The sequence below is a fragment of the Glycine max genome, chromosome 9 (genome assembly GCF_000004515.6).
Source record: "Glycine max cultivar Williams 82 chromosome 9, Glycine_max_v4.0, whole genome shotgun sequence".
NCBI classification, from domain to species: domain Eukaryota; kingdom Viridiplantae; phylum Streptophyta; class Magnoliopsida; order Fabales; family Fabaceae; genus Glycine; species Glycine max.
In genome coordinates this window covers 46,105,311-46,126,738 of record NC_038245.2, presented here as the reverse complement: position 1 = coordinate 46,126,738, position 21,428 = coordinate 46,105,311, and the positions used below count along the sequence as shown (strand labels likewise).

The following is a 21,428-nucleotide window of genomic DNA, read 5'->3' as shown; positions in this document are numbered from 1 at the left end:
TGTATCAATTCGTCCCAAGTAATAAAGTTAAAATCGGAAATCCGAATGTCGAATCCACATGAATTTTGTTTGTATTTAGGTAGATGAATATTTGATTAATAAAAGAAATTAAAGAAAATTGATTTGAAAGGGTATAAGAAAATCAGTAAATTAAATAGGCAAAAAATTAGGCTAAACAAAGAAAGAAATTAAATATGAATTTAAATTAATTAAAGTCAAAAAATATGAGAAAATCCAATATTATTGTAGAAGAAAATTCAGAAGACGAGAATGTTGAGAACTTAGCTTATTAGAGCTATTCTTTGATGTAATGTTAATAATTTTTTTCTATTTATAATTATTCCAATCTATACTTGCATCTACTAGTATACTTTAACCAAGGTTATTTTCAAAAATTTTGATACTAAAAACTAAAAATCAACTTAAACGGATCCTAAGAAATTTTGTCTCACTAACATATGATTCTTTCCACTTCCTACACACTACAAACAAAATAGTCAACAATCCTCACTTTTTTGTTGTATAATTTTTTTCACATTTATATTCTCTCATGTAGATTAATAAAAAAATAATTTAAGTCACCAACTCCCTCAATATTGATAACTATATTGAAGATATTTCCCGTGTTCTTGTCAATGAAACTATTTCACTACAAAAAAAGTCAATTTAGCGACCGAGGTTTTGTGAGTTAGTATCAGTTGCAAATAGTGACTGATTTAGCAACCACTTATTCGGTCTCTAATATCACTCAAATATAAAATTAAAAACACAAAAATCTAAAATTTAAATTTAATATTTAAAATATTAAAATAATAATATATTTTACGTTAAAAAACTAACATAATAAATAATCACCTAAATAAATCCATGGCCGGTATTATCGGTCGCCAAATAAAAAATTAGCAATTGGCACATAAATTCAGTGGCAAGCTGTTTTGCGACTGAGGTTTTGACCATCAGTAACTTGTGATGGCTAAACCGGTGACAAGAAAAGATTTGACCTATATACTCATTTTAGTGACTATTACGTTCAATCTCTAAATCATTTCTTTTTGTAGCGTTTACCTTTACTTTTTATTTTCAATTTTTTTCTTTCAGAAATTTTAGATGTGAATATACATAAGGATGGTCGTGTGAAGTGTCTTAATTTTATATATATATATATATATATATATATATATATATATATATATATATATATATATATTTATTTATTTATTTTCCTGATATGCCAATCACTAAAGTTGTGTGATTACTTTTATATATCAACATGCCAATTTCTCTAAGTATGATTAAAAGAAAGCAACAAAGACTTGTTGGTGAAGGATTGATCAGATCTGATTTAACATTGAAGCATGCGTATGATAAGTGGAATAACATTGAGTTATCAAAAGAAAAGCTATCAATAAAGAGATATAACTTAGTTGGTTGAAATGTATACAAGAACGAATATATGAATTCACGAAAGGGGGCTAAGTGTGTATGTTTGGAAGAGTGTTAATAAAATTGATTTTGAATATAATTGATTTTGTAAATTTATTTTGGTTAAAATTGATTTTGAAGTTATGTTTGAATGTTTTTATTATAAAATTATAATTATTTAAATATTTAATTTCTATTAAATAATCATTTAATAAATAATGTCTTTTACAAAAAATGCATTAACTGTTAATACACAAATTAAAATTCAAACAATAAAAAAAGGGGAAACATATCTTAATTTGTTTTAAAATATTGTTGCTAAAAACTAATAACTCATAATAATTAATAGTTATCAAATCTTGCCGCTATCAATGATATATAAAAATATGCTTATAATATAATATTATATCTAATGCTATATGTAAAGTATTAACTGCAAGCAGCTGTTCTTCCTCCTTTAAATACTAAAGTTTTCCCATTAATTTATAAATGCAATGATAGTTAACGAAAACCTGCCAAATTTTTTGAGACAATTATTATGAAGTTAGCACCTATGGTTTTCAGCCAGCACCACTGCTAGTTATTCCAGGAAAGACTATTCTGCATAACTCATACTCTACTTTAAACTTAATAAGAAGCGTGAGGGGGCTGCGCCCCTGCTTATCCCCTCTCGGTGCCTGAATGTGTGTGAGTAACTATAAATCTTTTGATATTATCTTTGATTCTCATGGATAAGGAAAAAAAATCCTACAAGCTATCATAGAATCTGTGTCACAAACTACCTTCATAAATCCTGCTTCCCAAGCTAACCAGAGACCTTTCAGAATTGTAATAAGCTTTGCATTGATGTTAGTTGTATATCCACATGTAATCCAATTACCTGCAAAATTTCTTAAAACACCTCCAAAACCCAAGAGATCTTGGTTTAGCCAAGGAGCTTCCATCGAGTATATTTATCTTTATGTAATCATGTTGCGGCAGTTGTGCTTTGTCTAGGGATGAAAGAACAACTTACTCGTGGAGTTCAAATCTGAGCTGGTGGTAGTGAAGAGGAAACTCGTTGGTGGTGGAGTTGAATGATGAGGAGGAAGAGAAAGGTATAATCTGAAAAGGATAGTTTGAGATTATTTTAAAATTAGGAGTTGCAGGATGCAAAAAGGAAGGTGTAGAATATAAATGCCTCCAACAAGCATGCACTCGCGCGAACTAGACTCCATAGTGAGTAATGACACCTTAGCTGAGTGTGAAGCCATGTTACAACATCATGGCTGTTGCTTACTGCACCCCACATTCAATCTTGGCACAGTTGTATTTTAAGACATTCAATCTCAAATCTTCATAAATTAATTATATTGAAGTTTAATAATCAAACTCTGCAAACCGTACGTACACTTAAAAGAACTAAGAAATTATGTACTATAATCAAGATTTAATAGATATGATTGTAAAAAAATTAAAATGTAGTACGATATTTTTATGAATAATTTTAAATATTTTATTTATTCTATAATTTATTAGACAAAGAAAGTATTAAATATTTTTATTAGCAATATAATAATAAAAGGTAAGAATTTTCTCATAGTGCTGGTAGTTAACCGTTAGTTATGCATTTCTCCGTTTTGAGTTCGCGGCAGGTCTCGTTGCTTGTCGTTTTGATTGATTCCGATTCCATACTAAAACAATTCCTATTTTGTTTTGGCCTCAAATCCCAAATTGAGAAGATTCCATTGTCGTAATGTCCAATCCGAAGCATATTCATCTTCTTGTTCTTCTTCTTCTTCTGGTTCCTGCATTGATGTGTAGCATCTGGTATCATTCCCTTAGAAGACATTTCATTAAGCAGTGTAACAGCTTTCTCCATGTGCCCTCTGTTACATAAGCCAGAGACCAAAGCAATGTATGTTACAGTATCTGGTTCTAGTCCACTCTCAATCATTTTATCAAAGAGGCTTACTGCTTGTTGAAAGTTATCTGTCTTCATGAGTCCATCAATCAACACAGTGTAACAAACAACATCCGGATTTATTTCCATTTGCTCCATATCTCTCAAGATGGTGGAAACATAAAGTGATGTTGTCTTTCCTTTTCCATGAGGAGAGAAACGTTTATGTAAATATGCTTTTAAGCTCCCAGCAAGCAATTCATCCTACGATAACTATTTATCATAATTGTGTAAGTTACAACATCAGGAGTGAATCCTCTATTAACGAAAACATCAAACAAAGTGCGAGCATTCTTCATATCCCCAGCCTGGCACAGTGCAGCTAAAACTTTAGAATACCCATTATTTTGCTTGGTTCCACATTCGACAACAACATTCTCTCCAGCAATGTAACAGCTTTCTCAATGTCACCTGTCATGCAGAGTTTATTAAGTAGCTTAAAACAGGAAGCTTCTTTAGCCATATCTCCTTGGTTTGACAGCTTAAGGAAAACTTCATATGATGTTTTGACGAGGTCTGCTTCGCAAAAGCCATTCACCATGGCAGAGTAGATTTCAATATTCGTATCTTCCAGACTGTTAAAATACGCCTCAGCTTCTAAAACCTTGCCTCCAGAACACAAACATTCAATGATCATCTTGTGTGTAGTAGAGTTTGGCTTCACACCTTGACTCTCCAAAAAATCCAAAAGCTTCACTGCCTCACGAGCATGGCCATTTCTAGACAACCCAGCCGCCAGTACATATCATGTTTTAAACCCTTTCCCTTAATTTCCTTAAACATGCTAAACACAGTAACAAAGATCATCCTAAAGGCAGTACACATTGATAAGCGTCGTGTAGTGCTTAACATCCAAACCCAAGCACTTACTCTTCATCTCCTCCACCATCTCTACCGCATCCTCCACTTTCCCCAACTTACACAAAGCATCAAACACATTGTGTTAGGCCACCTCATCGAGAAACATCCCGGATTCCTTAAACTGATCCACCACCTCCAAAGTCAGCCCCATCTCCCCCAAATAATGCAGAATGTAGCTAACAACCACACAATTTGTCTTCACACCCCTCAAAATCATCTTATCGTGCAAAGCCAAAGCCCTGAGAAGATTATGACTCTTACAATACCTGTGAATTAGTGTAGAATAAACATACACATCAGGAAGAGGAGGGCGGTGGTGGTGGTTGATGAGGTGGAGAAAGAGGGTGTCTAGTTGGCGTTATGGGGACGTAGGTGTGGATGGTGTGAGAGAAACCGGTGTGGCGGAGGTGTGTGAAGAAGGAGAGAGCGTGGGAGGGGGTGTTGTGGAGATGGTTTGGAGAACATCGAAGGTGGAGAAAGAAGAGGAAGGTGTGAAAGGGGTGTTGGAGTGGGCGAGTGCGGTGGAGGCAAATGGGTGCCAAAGGGTGGTCAAGGTGGGCTTGTGTTTGTGAATGACTTTGAAGGAAAGTTTGAAAGCGCGAAGCTGCATGAGCATGGAAATAAGAACAACATGCGGTGGTGGTCGTGGCGGCTACTTCACCCTGCAACCTTCTAATTTTGCTATTAGAGAGGTTTTAAGTTTTAACCAGGTTTTTTTTGTTGTAACTGGGAAACGCAATATATTTTCTTTAATAAATAAATACATTTTAAAAATAATTAATTTAAAAATTATAATTGAAGAAATTTTTGAAGAAAAAAATTAAAATAAAAGTTTTCATCCTTGAATACTGTCCTCTTTCGATAAGTGAATCACCGAGGAATCTAATGTGAAGTGTCTGACAGCAACTCTTCTAACTTTTGACACCTCACTCACTCGTCGATTCCATTTGTTACCTCAGACTCAGACACAACACAACATTCTATGTTCATGTGAGATGTGAGTGACGGTGATACCTTTCGTGCGTTTACTTTTCTTTTCTTTTCTCTCTTCACATCAAAATCACTTATCTCTCTCTCTAGAGAAAATGGCAGCTTGCATATTCACGGTGGCACAGGACGGAACCGCAGATTTCCAAACGGTGCAGGAGGCGATCGACGCCGTGCCGCTCGGCAACATTCGGCGGACGGTGATTCGGGTGTCGCCGGGAATCTACCGGCAACCGGTGTATGTCCCCAAGACCAAGAATTTCATCACTCTCGCCGCTCTCAGCCCCGAGGACACTGTGCTTACCTGGAACAACACTGCCACCGGAATCGATCACCACCAAGTACGCACCTTCTCTTCTCTTCGTCTTTTTCCTCAGATACCCTTTTGTCGGTATGTGTCAAAATTGTTCATTTTTAAAATGTTATCGTCCTTTGGGTTAATGGGTGTGTGTCAAAATTGATAATTTCTTCATTTGGAGTGGTGGGTATGTGTCAAAAAAACCATTTTTTTTGGCGTTGGATTTTTGTTGCAGCCTGCGAGGGTGATAGGGACTGGGACGTTTGGTTGTGGAAGTACCATTGTGGAAGGGGAGGACTTTATTGCTGAGAATATTACATTTGAGAATTCTGCGCCTGAGGTAATGCATTGGTTGTTTTGTGAAATTTCACTGTTTTCAAGGTTTTTGATTGTGCTAGTTTCTTTCTTATCACTTATTCACTTTGATGAATAAATTCAAAAGCAATTTGGATAGTTCCCCTTTCCGTCCCCTTTGTCGGTAGTTGACATGTTGATACATGTAGAAGGCCTGTCATTGTCTTACAATTGTATTGTATATTTAAGAGAAAGAATAAAGCTTTTCATTTTTGGAGCTACTGATTGCTGAAGATAGAGAATAGAGATTCTTTGACATTTATTCTTTTGCTAGTCAAATATCTGGTTGTAAATTCTGAATAGTTTCTTCATAAGTTTGATGGAGACAAATTATATTTACAGGTAGAAACCATGAAAGACCTTATATAGTGCTCCTTTCTTTTCCTTTTCTTTCTGACAGGGTTCAGGGCAAGCAGTTGCAATTAGAGTAACGGCAGATCGATGTGCTTTCTACAATTGCAGGTTCCTTGGATGGCAGGTAGTTCCAGAGCTCCACTGTCTTGTTGTCTTTAGCTCATATAGGTTAGAGGATCATGATTTTCTTTGCATTTGTATGTCGGTGATATATGCTTGTTGAAGTGCTGAAATTTTTTTTAAGACCCACAAAAAGTCCATCTTTGCTTATGATCTTTAAAAATGCGTCTGTTAAGTGCTTGCTGTGATGGATGTGTTCCTGTGTAAGTTATGATTGTCACTTTTCTGGCTTCTTCTCTTGAAAAGAATGGTATCTTAAATTAACTTGGGACCTTGATCAGCAGACTAGCCGGTCTGACGTTGAATCCCAGAATTCTGTTTCGTTAAGGACATTCTATCAAAGTTACAAGAGGATAAATTTCTTCCATGATTATGGTGCAGGACACACTATACTTACATTATGGTAAACAATATTTGAAAGATTGCTACATTGAAGGAAGTGTGGACTTCATCTTTGGCAACAGCACTGCTCTTTTGGAGCACTGTCATATCCACTGCAAGTCTGCAGGCTTCATAACCGCACAGAGCAGAAAATCATCACAGGAAACAACTGGTTATGTATTCTTAAGGTGAGTAACTGATTACTTTCCAGTGTTAACAATCTCATCTACCACCTATTGCTGCACTTTAGTCTTTAGAAGTCTACAATCCAGTGTTGTTCTTAAACTGTCCAATGAGGAAAGAGTTAGTTCTTACATCATATGCTTTTATTCAACAATGGGAATTGAGTTTTAAATTTTAGGTGCAGAAGTCTACTGAATGGTCCTCGATTTAGGAGTATGCCGGAGGAAAAGAGAGAAGAGTGAAACAAGACTTTGAATAAAATTAAGATGTTATGGGGTGTGATAAACAATTTGTCTAATACTCATATGTATACTAATATCTTTGGTCAAGTAATAGTGCAGAGTAATAACTTTTGTATTCTAACATCAGTATTTAATGAGAAAATTAAGTTTGTCCTTTTTAGGTTTAGGAGTTGGTGCTTCTGTAAATTTACATTAAATTAGCCTTCTTTTAAGTTTGTTTTAGGACTTACTTTTGATATTGAATACAGGGCTAAAACTTTTCCATCGCCACAACCACCCTTCTAAAACTACTTCTCTGCATTTCTTTTATAGAAAAAAGGAATACTGAATTTAGCATTAAACTTGTTCTTTTCTAAGACTATATTTGGGAGGTGTGGTTTTGGAGGGAAAAGGAAGGCAAGACAATTTTTCTATTTTTAAATAAAGACAGTTATATAATGTTTATAAAAATAAATAAAAGATTAGGACATTAAGTTTATGTTAATTTATCATTTTATGTATTTCATTCATTCAAAAAAAGATTCAAATTTTTTTGGACTAAAAGAGAAATTTATTAAGAGAAATGATATTTGGAAAAAATTTCTTTTTAAATCGGTTTACTAATAAAATCTTGTTAGGCTAAGACTTTCTGTAAATTATTGGTTGTAGTCCTCCCTGATCAGGGCATCTTTTTCTATGTTCTGGACCATCTGGTTCCTTGTAAATATTTTACCTGAGTAGTCTCTGGTGCCATTGCAGATGTGTTATCACAGGCAATGGAGGAAATTCATATGCATATCTTGGACGACCGTGGGGCCCTTTTGGAAGGGTGGTCTTTGCATACACTTACATGGATCAATGTATAAGGCATGTTGGCTGGGATAACTGGGGGAAAATGGAGAATGAAAGAAGTGCTTGCTTTTATGAATACAGGTACTTCATTTTTGCATTGTTTTTTGCTTTGCAGGGTATGAAACAGTTCTAGATTTGTGCAACGATTATAAATGTGAGTTTATGTTATACTCAGATAGTGAACTGCTTCTTTATGTTGCCAGAAGATTCAAAATTAAGAAGTTTGATTTGAATAAAGAATGTTATGTGTTATACTAACACCGTGAATATGCTGATGGAAACACTATTTACTTGCCTTAAATTGCAAAGTTTGTTAGTTGAGTTGAAGAAGTTTAAAGTAATTTTTATCCTAACTATAGGTGTTTTGGACCTGGTTGCTGTCCATCAAAACGAGTAACGTGGTGTAGAGAATTGTTGGATGAAGAAGCTGAGCAGTTCCTCACGCATCCTTTCATTGATCCAGAACTGGAGAAACCTTGGCTTGCTCAAAGGATGGCCCTCAGGATTCCATATTCTGCTTGAAAATCACTTAGGGCAGGGATTGATGAGAATGTTCCAAACAGACAATCACAGTGTTTCTACGCTTAATATCTTGTTTGTTTGGCACTTTGGCTTAAGAAAATATGCCATGTTTGCATCCGTGTGAAGTGCTAGATGATGTGTTTTGTATGAAATCTCCCAAGAGGCTATATTTCCTTCATTGAAGAGTTTTGTGTGTGTGTAATAAATAGAGTAAGAGCTTCATATCCAAAATATAGATGAGTTAATGGTTAACATTGTAGGAATTCGTTCTTGAGACTCAGGTTTCATACTCGTATCGATGGAGTTGATGTTTATATACTGCAAAATCAATTATGGCCAAAAATGAGCATCAGATCAGAGTCAATTCAAATCATCAGTTCTTGAGTTTGGATGATCTAATGTTATTCAGACTGATTATCTGGTCAGCTCATTGGTTGAACCGTCTAGTTAGTTTAAAGCTAGTTTAAATCGGTTCATAATGATTTTTTAATTTGGTCGATTTAATTTTATTAATTCATTGGTCAAAGGGTCTGGATTTAATAACACAAGCATTAATATCTAGAGACATTAAGCTGTAAAACAGAAGGATAGATTGGTAGGTGGAAATAATTTCATATTTTTGCACATTTTCTGTTGGTAACAAATAGCTTAGAGTAGAATCGAATTGGTAATTGAGGAAACAAGGGAGCAAAACATCCTCGGAGTGTCTTTTCTAAAGGAACCATTCTGTCCCTGCTATTATGTTCGTTAGGTTATCGCTGCCAATTTATTTGTAATACAAAATTGAGTATGGACCGCTTCTCATGATCATGGGAGAAATGATATGGTATTAGCTACTAAGAAAGTTTGAAGTACACAATCAAGATTATAACAAAAATCAGGAGCACAGCAATGGTGCTCAAAATCCATTTGCTTTTGTCCATCCTTCTTGACATGTTAGACAAAATTTTCTTGCTCTTGTCTGTGTTATCATCCACTCCATGAAGCTGCATGATGGAATATAACCATCAGTGGATAAAATGCAATCTACAGGTGCAAATATATGTGCAGAAAATATTAATAAACCTATATGCAGAAAATTTTTAAAATATATGAAAAGCAATCTACAAATGATATAAAACTTTAGATAAAACTGAACCGATTTCTCGCATTACTCAGTCCAAAGGTACAACTCCAGAAACGCTGCATGCTAAAGAAGCTAGTAAGTTATCACTATAGGAAAGTAAAATCCTGAAAAGCATCTTATTAATAACTAACAGGAAAGAGAAAGAGTTACCGTGTCATGTGTATGCAGTAGAGATTGTCTCTGTGAATGCAAATCTTGAAGAATCGAAATGCCAAGGTCTTCTGTTTCCAACATTGTTCCTCTACTGTCGTTAATTCTGTCACTGGACTTGTTCAACCTTTCGGTTGATATCATTAATCTTTCTCTTTCTCTATGATCAGCTGATGCCTTTGTAATCATGTCAGCAATACGTGTCAGATATGGCGGTGTCAATCCAAAAAACATGAGTGTTCAGAAATGAAGATTGAATCACCTCAATACCTCTAAATTAAGGTTTATATTTTTTTGTTGTGTATGCTTCACTAGAAGATGTACAATGGAAAAAACACAATTTATTCTTTTCAATTTTTACATAATTAATAGATTACTCCTATTTTTCTCTTTTGGTCTTCTTGGTGTTGAAACCAATGCATATAATTGATCTTCTAGGGGATATAAGGTTGACCCAGTAATTGGAAAAGAGGAAAGGAAGAAGGGAGGGGGCAGAGGTCATAGTTCGAATCTCCTGACATTTCTAACAAAACTAATAAACTAACTTTTGTTAACAAAAATATAAATAAATAAATATAATTGATCTTCTGTTTTACTCCTCGAATAGCTGCAGTTCAAACATTAAAAAATTACTGCAGAATGTTTATAAATGTTTAAAACTTTCATTGAACATGTGTAGTCTTAACTTCATCCATTTTGTTGCATCCTTAATGAAAGGATGGCTGCATCTATAAAACAGTGGAATTCAAGCAAGAGCATACTTAACAATGCAAATGCAAATATAAAACAAAAGACAACAAATACAGACAAATTGGTTATTGGTAAGAGAGTATTAAGTATTATCTAGAATATAAACATGCAAATAGTTTTAAAGAAGTCCTTTAATTTATATAACAACTACAATATTTCATCTCAATTCTTATTGGCCGCGAGTGAAGGATTAGTAATGCTAGTGTGTCAGTAACATGGATTGCTTGAAAGCTGGAAAGGAAAAGCTACATTAGCAAAAGTAAGCAACTACTTAGTGCATGTTTGGTTTGCCGTTGGAAATGTTGAGATGCACGTTTCATTGCAAATCCACCAGATAAAAGAATAAACGCAAAAGCAAGAGTCCTGATGTGCTAGCAAAATTACTTTGGCCATTGGCCTCAAACATAATTTTGCAATGGATTCCCAAACATGCTCTTAACCAATTAGTGCATAAGCATAACAATAAAGGAAAAGGGGGACCAAATTGTTGCTTCATATAGTGGTTTCACAGGACAATGAATTGTCCTTTAACATCAGCAACAGATGTTAAATTAAAAATGAACCTTACCTTCATCATAGCATTTGTCATGGTCGATTCCAACAACTCATCCCTTGCAGAAGAAGGGTTTAAGTCAGCAGATATAATTTTCTTCACTTCTCTTTTAATGTTGTTCAGATCTGCTTTGTACTCCCTCACCTTAGCAAGAAGCACAGCCTTCAAGTCTGGCTGTAAACTTCTTGCATCAAGGTCCATTTTTCGAATCTACAAATTCATAAGCACGACCATATCAGAAAGCTAGAATACAGAAAAAAGAAAGGAAGCTTTCCAACTAAAAGAACAAAAAAGTGAAGAGGATACCAAAGCTTCTCCCTCCTCAATTCCCTCCTTTATTTCAGATTTTTTTTGTTTCTTTAGCTCTGTAGATTAAACAGAAAATATACAAATTAAAAAAACTATAGAAATAAAAAATAATATATATATATATATATATATATATATATATATATATATATATATATATATGTCTATACATTGCTCTAGCATGAAATCATAAGTTTCAATGATTCTTCTTATCTTTATAAAATTTTCAATGGTTTATTTATCATTTAGAATTTAGAGTACCTCCATTAAGAGGAGCAGCTACATTATCAATGCATGCTTTTGATAGATTTGCTGAAAGCTCGCAATACTGCCGCTCATATCCCTCAAACTCCCCACAACTCATTCTCTGTTCAACATCAAAATTTCAATGCAATCCAAAAAATGAAAACACAATGCAGAACCTTCTCATCGAAGGTTAGCCACCAATACAGAATTCGGGTAATTAATCAATTAATTCGAGTGAGACAGAGATGAAATTGAGCATGAATACATGCACCTGAAGTTGCTGGAGAAAAAATTGAGTGGTAAACGTAATAACAAAAGGAGCAGAGTTTTTAGTTGAAAGGACCAACAGGTTACAGGACAGGGTTATGTAGGGAACCATGAGGATGACGTGGATAGCGCTGCATGTTACTTTTCTACATGAATGCATATCTAGATAACACGTGCAATGGTTGAATATTTGGTGCCTCCACGTTCATTCTTTGATCATCAGCATTATTATATTTATTATTTAGTTTACTATTCAAATATTATGCTATAAGAAAAAGAGTTAAGTGTAAAATAATTCTAAATAATCATTAAATCACAAGTGAATTAATTGGTGTGGAATTATTTATCTTAAAATTGAATTTTAAATATGTAATTGTTGTATTAAATATTTGGTGGAAAAATTGTTATTACTCAAATAAAATTGTTTTCAATAAAAATTAAAAAATACTTATAGTGTAGAAAAAAATATAATACATCACAAGTTATCATATATAAAGTTAATTTAGCAATAAAAAAATAAAAAATCATGATCTTATCACTAACAAAAAAACTAACAACCAATAAACTACCATTTGTAAAAAAACTTACATATAATAAATTTATTCACATTTATGATACTTATATTAAAAATTATATAAATAACAATTTTTTATTAATCAAAAATTTAAAATTGTTACACTAAACTCTTGTATTATTGTAATGTTATTCATGTAAAAAAGTACACATGTCTATCTAACAAAAAATTAAACTTCACATGTTATCTCCCCAAAATCACGTATTGTCCCCAAATATGGCTTTAAGGAACTTTCCCATTTCCTCTCGAACACGTAATGTGTCAAAAGCACTGAATCAGTGTTTATAAGGAAAAAAATGACGAAACCAACAAAAACGAACAAACGAGGCATATATTGACACGTGGACGTGGGGTTTCATGATCACCACCAAAAAAGGCGGGAGAACAAACTCGATCGGTACGTAGTTTATTTTGTCTTTTGTTTTTCTTGGTCCCATGTTGTTGTTGTTCATGTGATCACACACACACATAAATTCCTTCCTTGTATCTGTATCATTAATTTTCCCAGCAACTGTACTCAGTGATGCTTCTCTCTATTGCTCCATAGTCAGGTTCTCTCTCTCCACAAACTCTTCAGTTTCTATCATTTGGCCTATACTCTATAATATATTTGATCTTTGTTTCATTTATGAATCTACCTAATTGATGCTTGTCTCTTGTTATCATCGTTCCTAACAAAGTCTTGTAAAGCAACGTTTCCTTGCATGCTATAAAATGCATGGTTACAACAAAGTCTTGTAAAGCAACGTTTCCTTGCATGCTACCTAATTTGGATTTTGATATAAATCGCATCCAAATTTGGATGTAGATCCGTTTCATGATATGTCAATATATCTGACCAAACCTGTTGAAATTTTTGAAATCGCAATCTTGTATCAACCTTATACAGTTCTACACCTTCACGCTGGATTAGTGGATGTGGATGTATAGTTTTAAGATTGCATTTGACAAAGATTTCTACATTTAATGGAGTTCTTGGGGTTTGTGACATGATAAACTTTAATTTCTTTTTGGTTTTTGGTAATCTATAATGATCATCGAATCATTGTGATGTAGTATTTGCCTAGAATGAGAATTTATCAAAGTTTTGTTTGTAGATTTTCAACCTTATAATTGAAGGGTTATGTGTAAGCTACCAGTAAAAGTTTAATAATTGATCAGTCCATTGCATTGCTTGTGTACTGTATAGGCTCAAATGTTGGCGATTAGCAAACGTGATAGCTGATGCACTAATGCTGTTTATAATACTCTAACTTCTGAAAGTCCAAAATTTCATCCATACCGAAATAAAATTCTCTGCTATCTTATGGACTTTGTCTATCCTCCATGTATAGCAGACAATGACTAACCCCATTTAAAAATGCCAGCTTTTTAACGGCGAACATCCTAGATTTACTGAGTTGCAAAATTACATACATTCAGATGACTGATGAGATTATCTCAGACTACCAGGTTTTGTGTTGAAAGCTCAAAATCCTTTTGCTCATAGTGCATTGGATAGCTAGCGTTCTTAAATTTTTTCTAAGTGACTGGTTGTTTTTTTTGGTTTTCTCCTTCTTCTGTGAGGTGACTTTGTCTTCTTGTGATTCCAGTTTACTAAATTGGATTGGTTCAAAGTGTTTATTTGGACATGCATTCCTGATTCAGATTCTATTGAGAGTTCTGTTTTCTTTAATTTCAGGAGTCAGGACTACAGTTGTGTTGTTAGGTGTATAGAGTTTATCTGCTGGTTTTGAACTAGATTTCAATAATGATTCTTGCTGCTCTTCTAACTTCACTTGGAACTAACCTTGGTCCTTGTTTTTTTATTTTTCACCCTCTACTCTATATTGAGGAAGCAACCTTGTAATATTACTGTATATGCACCGCACTTAGTTTCTGAACAAAAATGTCAAGAGGGTGTTGAATGTAACTTGGAACGTTTGTTACCTGCTGCTACTGCTGGTTGGGTGAGAAAAGCATGGGAGACCTCTGAAGAAGAGTTTTTATCAACTGCCGCTTAGATGCTTTTGTTTTCATGCGCATATTTGTCTTTAGGTGATTTAAATTATTCAATGGTTTCTAGATTTAAAGAACTATATATCATGTCATTTCCTTTTAAACTCAGATATATTATATTGGCTAACCAAGCCTCTTTTACTGATTTTGATGGATGTTCCTGCATTATGTATGTAACTGACCTATGTTTAGGCAAGTTTATATATGTCTATATATAAGTAAATATGCAAAGGTGGTTTCTGCAACAGAACTGGACTCCCTTTGTCATTGATTATACTCAATTGTAAATTTGATTCAAACGTATATTCATTTGGTTAACTTTTACTGAATTTTAAATAAATAAAAAATTGTCAATATGATATAATATATCCATCTTTAGCCACTGAGTCACTGACTACTTATATATCTGCATTTCTTCAAAATATATATCGGTCTTTCTATTTTCTGTCACCATGCTGTATGTTGTTTGAAGGCATCACTTTTTTTGTTTACTTATTTTTCCCCTCTTTGATATGTGCAGTTTAAAAATATTTACTTTTGGTAGAATCGTGGGGCTCCTCATTCTTCTTCCAATTAATTGTGCGGGAGTCAGCTTCGTGATAATTCTGAATTTCAAAACAAGTCTTTGGATTCCTTCAGTATTTCTAATGTTAACAATGGTTCAGACAGGTGAATATTATTGATCGAGATTATCTTAAATCTTTAGGTATTGTTTATTCATTATAAAGATCAGCGCATATATGATATATGAAATATTAATTTAATTTATTGTTTCTGTTTTGACATCAAATTCAAGAAGTCTCATTTTCTTATATTGATGAATATGCATATATGTGAAGTCTTTAGTATATATGAATTATTGGTCTTTGTGATGAGTAGAACTGACATATGATATATTTTTACGATCTTCAAGTGAATTACATCAAAGTATACTCAACCTTCACTTTTTTCTCCACTTATCACTAAATGCTGGAAGGTGAAAACTTGTAGGTATGTTAATGTCAAGCTTATTAAACAGCTATTTCAAAGCTTTTCTACTGTCCATACATATATTTGTCATCCCCAAAATATGCAAGCCCATCCTGGCACTTATGACAAATTTTCATTTTTTGCTGTTGTAATTACACAATTTGTGTGAATGGAAGATTTCCTCATGAGTGTTATTGATTTTTATCAAAGTTATAACATGGTAACTCTGATCGCTAGATTTGGCCTTTCTCAAGGTTATGGATCCATTTTTGTGCCGCATATGTTTTCACTGGAGTTGTCTGCATTCTTCTTTATTATGAAAGTTATTTTTGTTCAAGTTTGCTTCTTACATGCATCAGATTTTGCCAGCTCTGCTAAATTATAAAGATAGTGGATGAATTTCATGCTTGCTGTTAATGCCATATGCAGGAGTATGAGTATATTTCATCAAAAAGAATCGCCTGCTTCTATTCATCCAAGCCTGAGCCGCCTCATCACTTTACTATATTAGCTAGAGGTATTCCTGTTCCGAGTGGAAGCACCTGTAACGATATTGTAGAGCACTTCTTCTAGGAGTATCACCCTCTACTTATCATTCACATGCAGTTATTCGTCGAAGCAGCAAACTTCAAATTCTAACTGTGAGAAAAGTTTTATAGAGTTCTAAATTTCTAATTGGTTCAATCTCTTCTCTTGACATTTTCTTAAATTTCCATTGTTTATTTTTCTGTTATAGTACCTCAAATTCTTAATCTATCAGTGTGCATAAAAATTATGAGCTGAAACCTAGAAAGAAGCTGGGAAAACTGTTATGTCTCAGAGATGCATGTATGAGGATTTTTTTTTTTTGTTACAACATGGATGAGGATTTGCGACCAAGCTTTGAAAATATTTTATTCCAATATTCCCTTTCAATTTGTAGAAATTTATCTTAAATGATTCATGAAGGTTTTGGTAAGAACTTTAAGGATGATAAAGCAATCCACAGTTTATTCTGTCCTCTAGTATATATTCATGGAGTAGAATGGCAGCTTATTCAAGGCTATCTTTTTCCCCTTCACTAGGTATGGATAATTTTTTCCCCTTTGATTCTCACAGTTATTCTATTCATGTTAGCTTCAGTGAGTTTTAATTTCTGATTTGTTGCAAGGCTGGACAACTTTCTTACTGTTTTGAGTCTTTATCTCTCTGTTTTTTCAGTGGTCCATAAATTGTTGTTTTATTTACTACGACTTTGCATTACATGTATTCACTTGCAGGAAACATCTATTCTATTGTGCATAAGATATTATTGCTCTTGAATTGTAAAATAGATAATTCATATTTAATCTATATTTGATGTTTGGTGGAGGCATCATTCTTCATAACATATGTTGTGACAATCGGATGGACTAATATAGCATCAGAACTCTTTCAATTGATTCCATTTCTTTACAATTATATTAATATATTTTTTGTTGGACATAGTGACGATGATGATTTTGAGGTACTATCAATTCAATACCACTGGGAAATTCCCGGGGTTCTTTTCTTTGGTCTTCTTGGTGTTACATACTTCATCCTTGCTCCTCTAATACTTCCATTTCTCTTGGTCTACTTTTCTTTGGGATACATCATTTACCGCAACCAGGTTTGCAAATTGTTTTTGTTTTTCCATATATACTCTGATCTTCTTTATTTGTTGTATAATATGTATTTATTATAGGATGGCAAGCAGATTACCTGTTTATTAAAAGTGATCCCTTTGCAAACTTAAGATTACTTGAGATGCAAATAAATCTTGTCAAATTATTACAGTATAAGTTTGTCACACATATGGTCTTACTCTGGCAACTAAAAACTTATTGTTGCTTTTTTTATATTTTATTTTTGGTCAAAAGAGGGCAAGGGTGGGAAAAGTTTGAACACAATGTTTTTGAACTTGGTTTGAGGCTTTCTGGATTGTCCTTGTCTTTCTCACTATAGTCACCGTACAATATTATACTTTGCCTTTTTCAGTATGAACCCTATGTAACGGATCAATGAGATAAAATGATACTGTAAAATAGAACTATCTGTATCTTGTGATATTATTCATTGTTTGAACATTTTCTCTTGAACATTTAAGTTCTTCGATGGAAAAGAAATGGATCTTATCAAATGAGATTCTTCTGGGAGAAAATGATTTTATAGGGGCTACGTGTGTTATCAAACAAACATTTCATCCACTACTTTCCCTACCCTCAGTCCCCTAACTAATGCATGGAGGCTGACTGAAAAATAAACTGTGATTATGTGTTGGAAATCCACCTTAATTGCCCTGTATAGTTGTGGTCTCTTTGGACATTGCCTTAATTGCAACCTCAAGGGTGATGATTTAGTCTTACATTGACTAGAAATACTTGATAAAGCCTGCTCGTCCTTACCCATCTGGTTTTGTGTGATTGAGTTAGGTTCCATGTCCTAAAATGATATTAGAGTCTATCTTAGGTCAATTGTTAGGTCACTTGCATTTGTCTCTCCCTCCCGATTCAAGTTCAACCTAGAAAACATTTTAACGCATAGACTCTATCTATGAATTATATAAAATACACTACTCTTCAATTGTTTTCAAAATAATTTTAATTCATCGGGCCTTAGTGATTCGCACTCTATGATTCACCAATCATTGCCAAAATGTATTATAGGAAATAGAGGACAGAAGTCATTTTGATTTGAGTTAACACTTTTGTTTATTAAAGTCAATCAAGCGCGGTAAACCGTGGGAGTAACTATAACTCTCGTAGTCAAATGGCTCGTCACACACGAATGGATTAACAAGATTTTCACGCGACAACTTGCTCTCGCCGTCAAAGTAACTCGAACAGTCCACCAACAGTTGAGGGTTTGGGATTGACCCGTGTCCAGCCCTCAGAGCCATGCTCCAGACCAGTTGTCTCACATCAATCGGAGATCAAACTTAAATCGAGTTAATAAAGTTTGGACAGTCCTCACTTGAAAAACTGATTTCGTGGATTTGAATTAGGCCTTAAGTCTAAATGATAATAGCATGTTTAATTCCACCTAATTCTTATAGTTTTGGCCTACAGTGCACAACTACACAATTTTTTCATTGATACTGATGCATATTATAGTAGTTGGGGATAGTTGGACTGAAGAAGCTTCCAATAGCATCTGCCTTAACTTTGCCTTTGCCTATTCTCATGGGCTATGACTTCTTATGGGCTATGGCTTCACTTGTAACTAACAAGGTAGAGTCTAGGAAATGGTCTGTTGATGCTATAAGGCAATGTTACCTTCAGCTTCTCACTTGTTTCAGATTATATTTGATTATCCTCTGTGCTGCATGTCCTCTTGATATCCGCATGAATTCCAGCCCTTCTGTAAGTGCATTCTCAGCAACTAAATAAATATCATATCTATAATAATAAATACTACAAGTAAATATTATAATAATTGAGAATAGAAATATGTAACCACAAAAATTAGTACACTTTTCTCGATATTGCTCCTTCATTTGTATCTTACAAAGTTATAAAATTAATGATAGGGTATTCAAAATTAGCTGTTAGTGTCATAGCTACAGAATTCTCTCAATAATCTTATGTATGGAATACCAAATACACAGTACCATGTGCCACATACCAGGTTCAAAGAAGTCTTTTAATAATAATATAAAAAGTGACAAACCGTGTACTTGTACTCATATCACCTGCATGGGAAGTATGGTTAGTATCACACTGAAAGTAATAGATAAAGGAAGCATGTCTTTGAAAAATTCATTCAATAGTTATTTAGAGAAATGACAATAATATGGAGAACAAATTAAAGTGTAATTAAGTTACAAAAATCATGTAATTTAAACTTCTTTTGGAAGAAATGTAATTGATAAATTACATTTATGTTAATTATCAGCTAGATAACATTTTAGTGTTATTGAGACTTATCTTATTCTGAAATTTTCACTTTGAAATATGAGAAGAGTGGTATATATATATGAGCACAAATATCATGATTTTTATTTTTGTAAAACAGGACTGTCGACTTTCTTTGATATGATCGAAGAATACCCGCCAAATGTGCAGCACGAAAGTAATTATTTTCATTCATTTTAATGTGTTTGTTTTATTGTCCAACTTTCGTATCTGTTGCCCGTTGATATTAAGACCATTTTTATTCTTGCTAAGACAAGACAAATAAAATGGATCCAAATGGACCAACTTTGTCTGAAAAAAACATTTTCTTTTGTTCCTCATTAGATTAGATGTTCAAAGAAAACAAATACGAATAAAAAAACTGTTGAGACACACAATTACAATGTTTAGTGAACATGTGGTGAAGAGTGCGACAAGTCTTTTGGACTCAAGTTGTTCCTAAACTTTCTTAGTTAATAAAAAAAATGAGATTGTTGTTTGATTACTACATGTCTACGTACGTCCATGAAACTTAAATGTGATCTCATAACGTTTGATCTTAATTTTACTAAATTATAGTATTTATTTTCTCTTTTTATGTATTTCCACTTATATGTAATTAATAAAATTAAACGAACAAGTTTTAATATGACTTAAAATCTTTTTTTATTCATAAGAACGGAAATAATTAATAAACGATTTACAATAATTTATACATATTTTTTAATCAATCAACTAGATTAGACTCTCCATGTGTACTTTTTTTATAGTTTATAGATGTTTAAGGAAGATTTCCTCCTAGATACGTGTGATCACATACCAAAATATTGGTGCAATGGAAATAGAATGGAATTGACAAGCAGTTTTTGAGGTGTTAGGCCACATATTCTTTCCAAGATTATTATTTTTAATTAAAATTTATTAAAAATTATAAAATTAAGAAAAAAATAGTAAAAGATGCATGAAAATCTTTAATTTTCAATCAATTTCAATTAACAATAGGAACTGTGTTGTTTTATATGTTAATGGTGTATCATAGATGAATGATCAAAATGAGATAATTTCGTTTGAAATTTATCAAATGGGAATAAATTTTGAATTAATACTTGAATAGGGGTAAGTCGTAAGCTTTTTTACGACAACATCTGGTAATGAAGTCATAGACTAAGACAGCCAAATGACTTTCCTTTTTTCTTTTACTAAAGTTGTAAAAAGCGAATGACTACTGGTTAGTTATTTTATATGAAATTAAGAAATAATTAACGACTTCAAAATCGTTTAATTTTTTAAATTATTTATTTAAATTCATAAAATATCATACGACAAAGTCGCCCTAAATTTATTATTTTTAAATTAATTTTTAACAACTTTAAATCCTTTTAATTTTTAATTTCTAGCGTTTTTGTTTCAATCTTTTTAATATTTTTGTTACTGATAGTAACAAATAATATTAATTTAAAATTTATTAAATAATATTAAATTTTTTAAAAATATTTTTAATTAATTCTTACATTTATCATTGAGTAAATTAATAATTTCATATAATATTATTAATTAATTTTATTTGATAAAATTATTTTAATATTAACAACAAAAAATAATTTATTAATAAAAGTAGTTGTTAAAATAAAAATAACATAATACACTAATATAAAATAAACAATATAAATTAATTAGAAACATGAAATTGAAAAATAGAAATAATATTAGTCATTAACTTTGTTTTATGTAACATTATTATGATTATATCCTTCAATTCTACAGCATGAGCATTTCTTATGTCTATTTAGAATTTATTCGTTCATCTCATTATGTATATAATTAGTGATTGGCATTTCCGTTCTGTCTTGTCACATCGAAGGATCAGAAATAAAATATAGATCCAAATATTGAAACAATTTATCTTCGTTTTCAAGACCTTGTCGTGAAACATCATCCTACTATTAATATTCTTCTTAAACAAATAGATGTAATAATTTTTATTTAAATTTAAGTCTTTTGTTTATATTATTTTTCTAATTTACAAACAAATAATAATCCTTAACATCAATAACAAAAGCATAGAAAATATTAAATAAAACAATATAGAAATTATA

At 32.7% G+C, this 21,428-nt stretch overlaps 2 protein-coding genes and 2 pseudogenes across 2 annotated transcripts; 2 read left to right on the top strand and 2 right to left on the bottom strand.

The window, feature by feature from the left end:
• Positions 1-3,013: 3,013 nt before the first annotated feature.
• On the bottom strand, positions 3,014-5,172 carry LOC102662832 (pentatricopeptide repeat-containing protein At2g26790, mitochondrial-like; annotated as a pseudogene).
• LOC100786786 (pectinesterase 31) lies at positions 5,089-8,728 on the top strand. Its single transcript, XM_006587672.3, has 7 exons — positions 5,089-5,222; positions 5,306-5,553; positions 5,746-5,850; positions 6,265-6,342; positions 6,720-6,907; positions 7,883-8,056; positions 8,335-8,728. The coding sequence occupies exons 2-7, from the start codon at positions 5,311-5,313 to the stop codon at positions 8,495-8,497; spliced, it is 951 nt and encodes a 316-aa protein (XP_006587735.1). The 5' UTR covers positions 5,089-5,222; positions 5,306-5,310; the 3' UTR covers positions 8,498-8,728.
• A 579-nt stretch (positions 8,729-9,307) lies between these two features.
• LOC100786259 (vesicle transport v-SNARE 11) lies at positions 9,308-12,025 on the bottom strand. Its single transcript, XM_003534385.5, has 6 exons — positions 11,903-12,025; positions 11,647-11,752; positions 11,383-11,441; positions 11,092-11,286; positions 9,774-9,950; positions 9,308-9,483 (listed from the first exon to the last, which is right to left on the bottom strand). The coding sequence occupies exons 1-6, from the start codon at positions 12,008-12,010 to the stop codon at positions 9,334-9,336; spliced, it is 795 nt and encodes a 264-aa protein (XP_003534433.2). The 5' UTR covers positions 12,011-12,025; the 3' UTR covers positions 9,308-9,333.
• Positions 12,026-14,222: 2,197 nt separating this feature from the next.
• Positions 14,223-16,970, top strand: LOC100777886 (CSC1-like protein HYP1; annotated as a pseudogene).
• Positions 16,971-21,428: the final 4,458 nt, after the last annotated feature.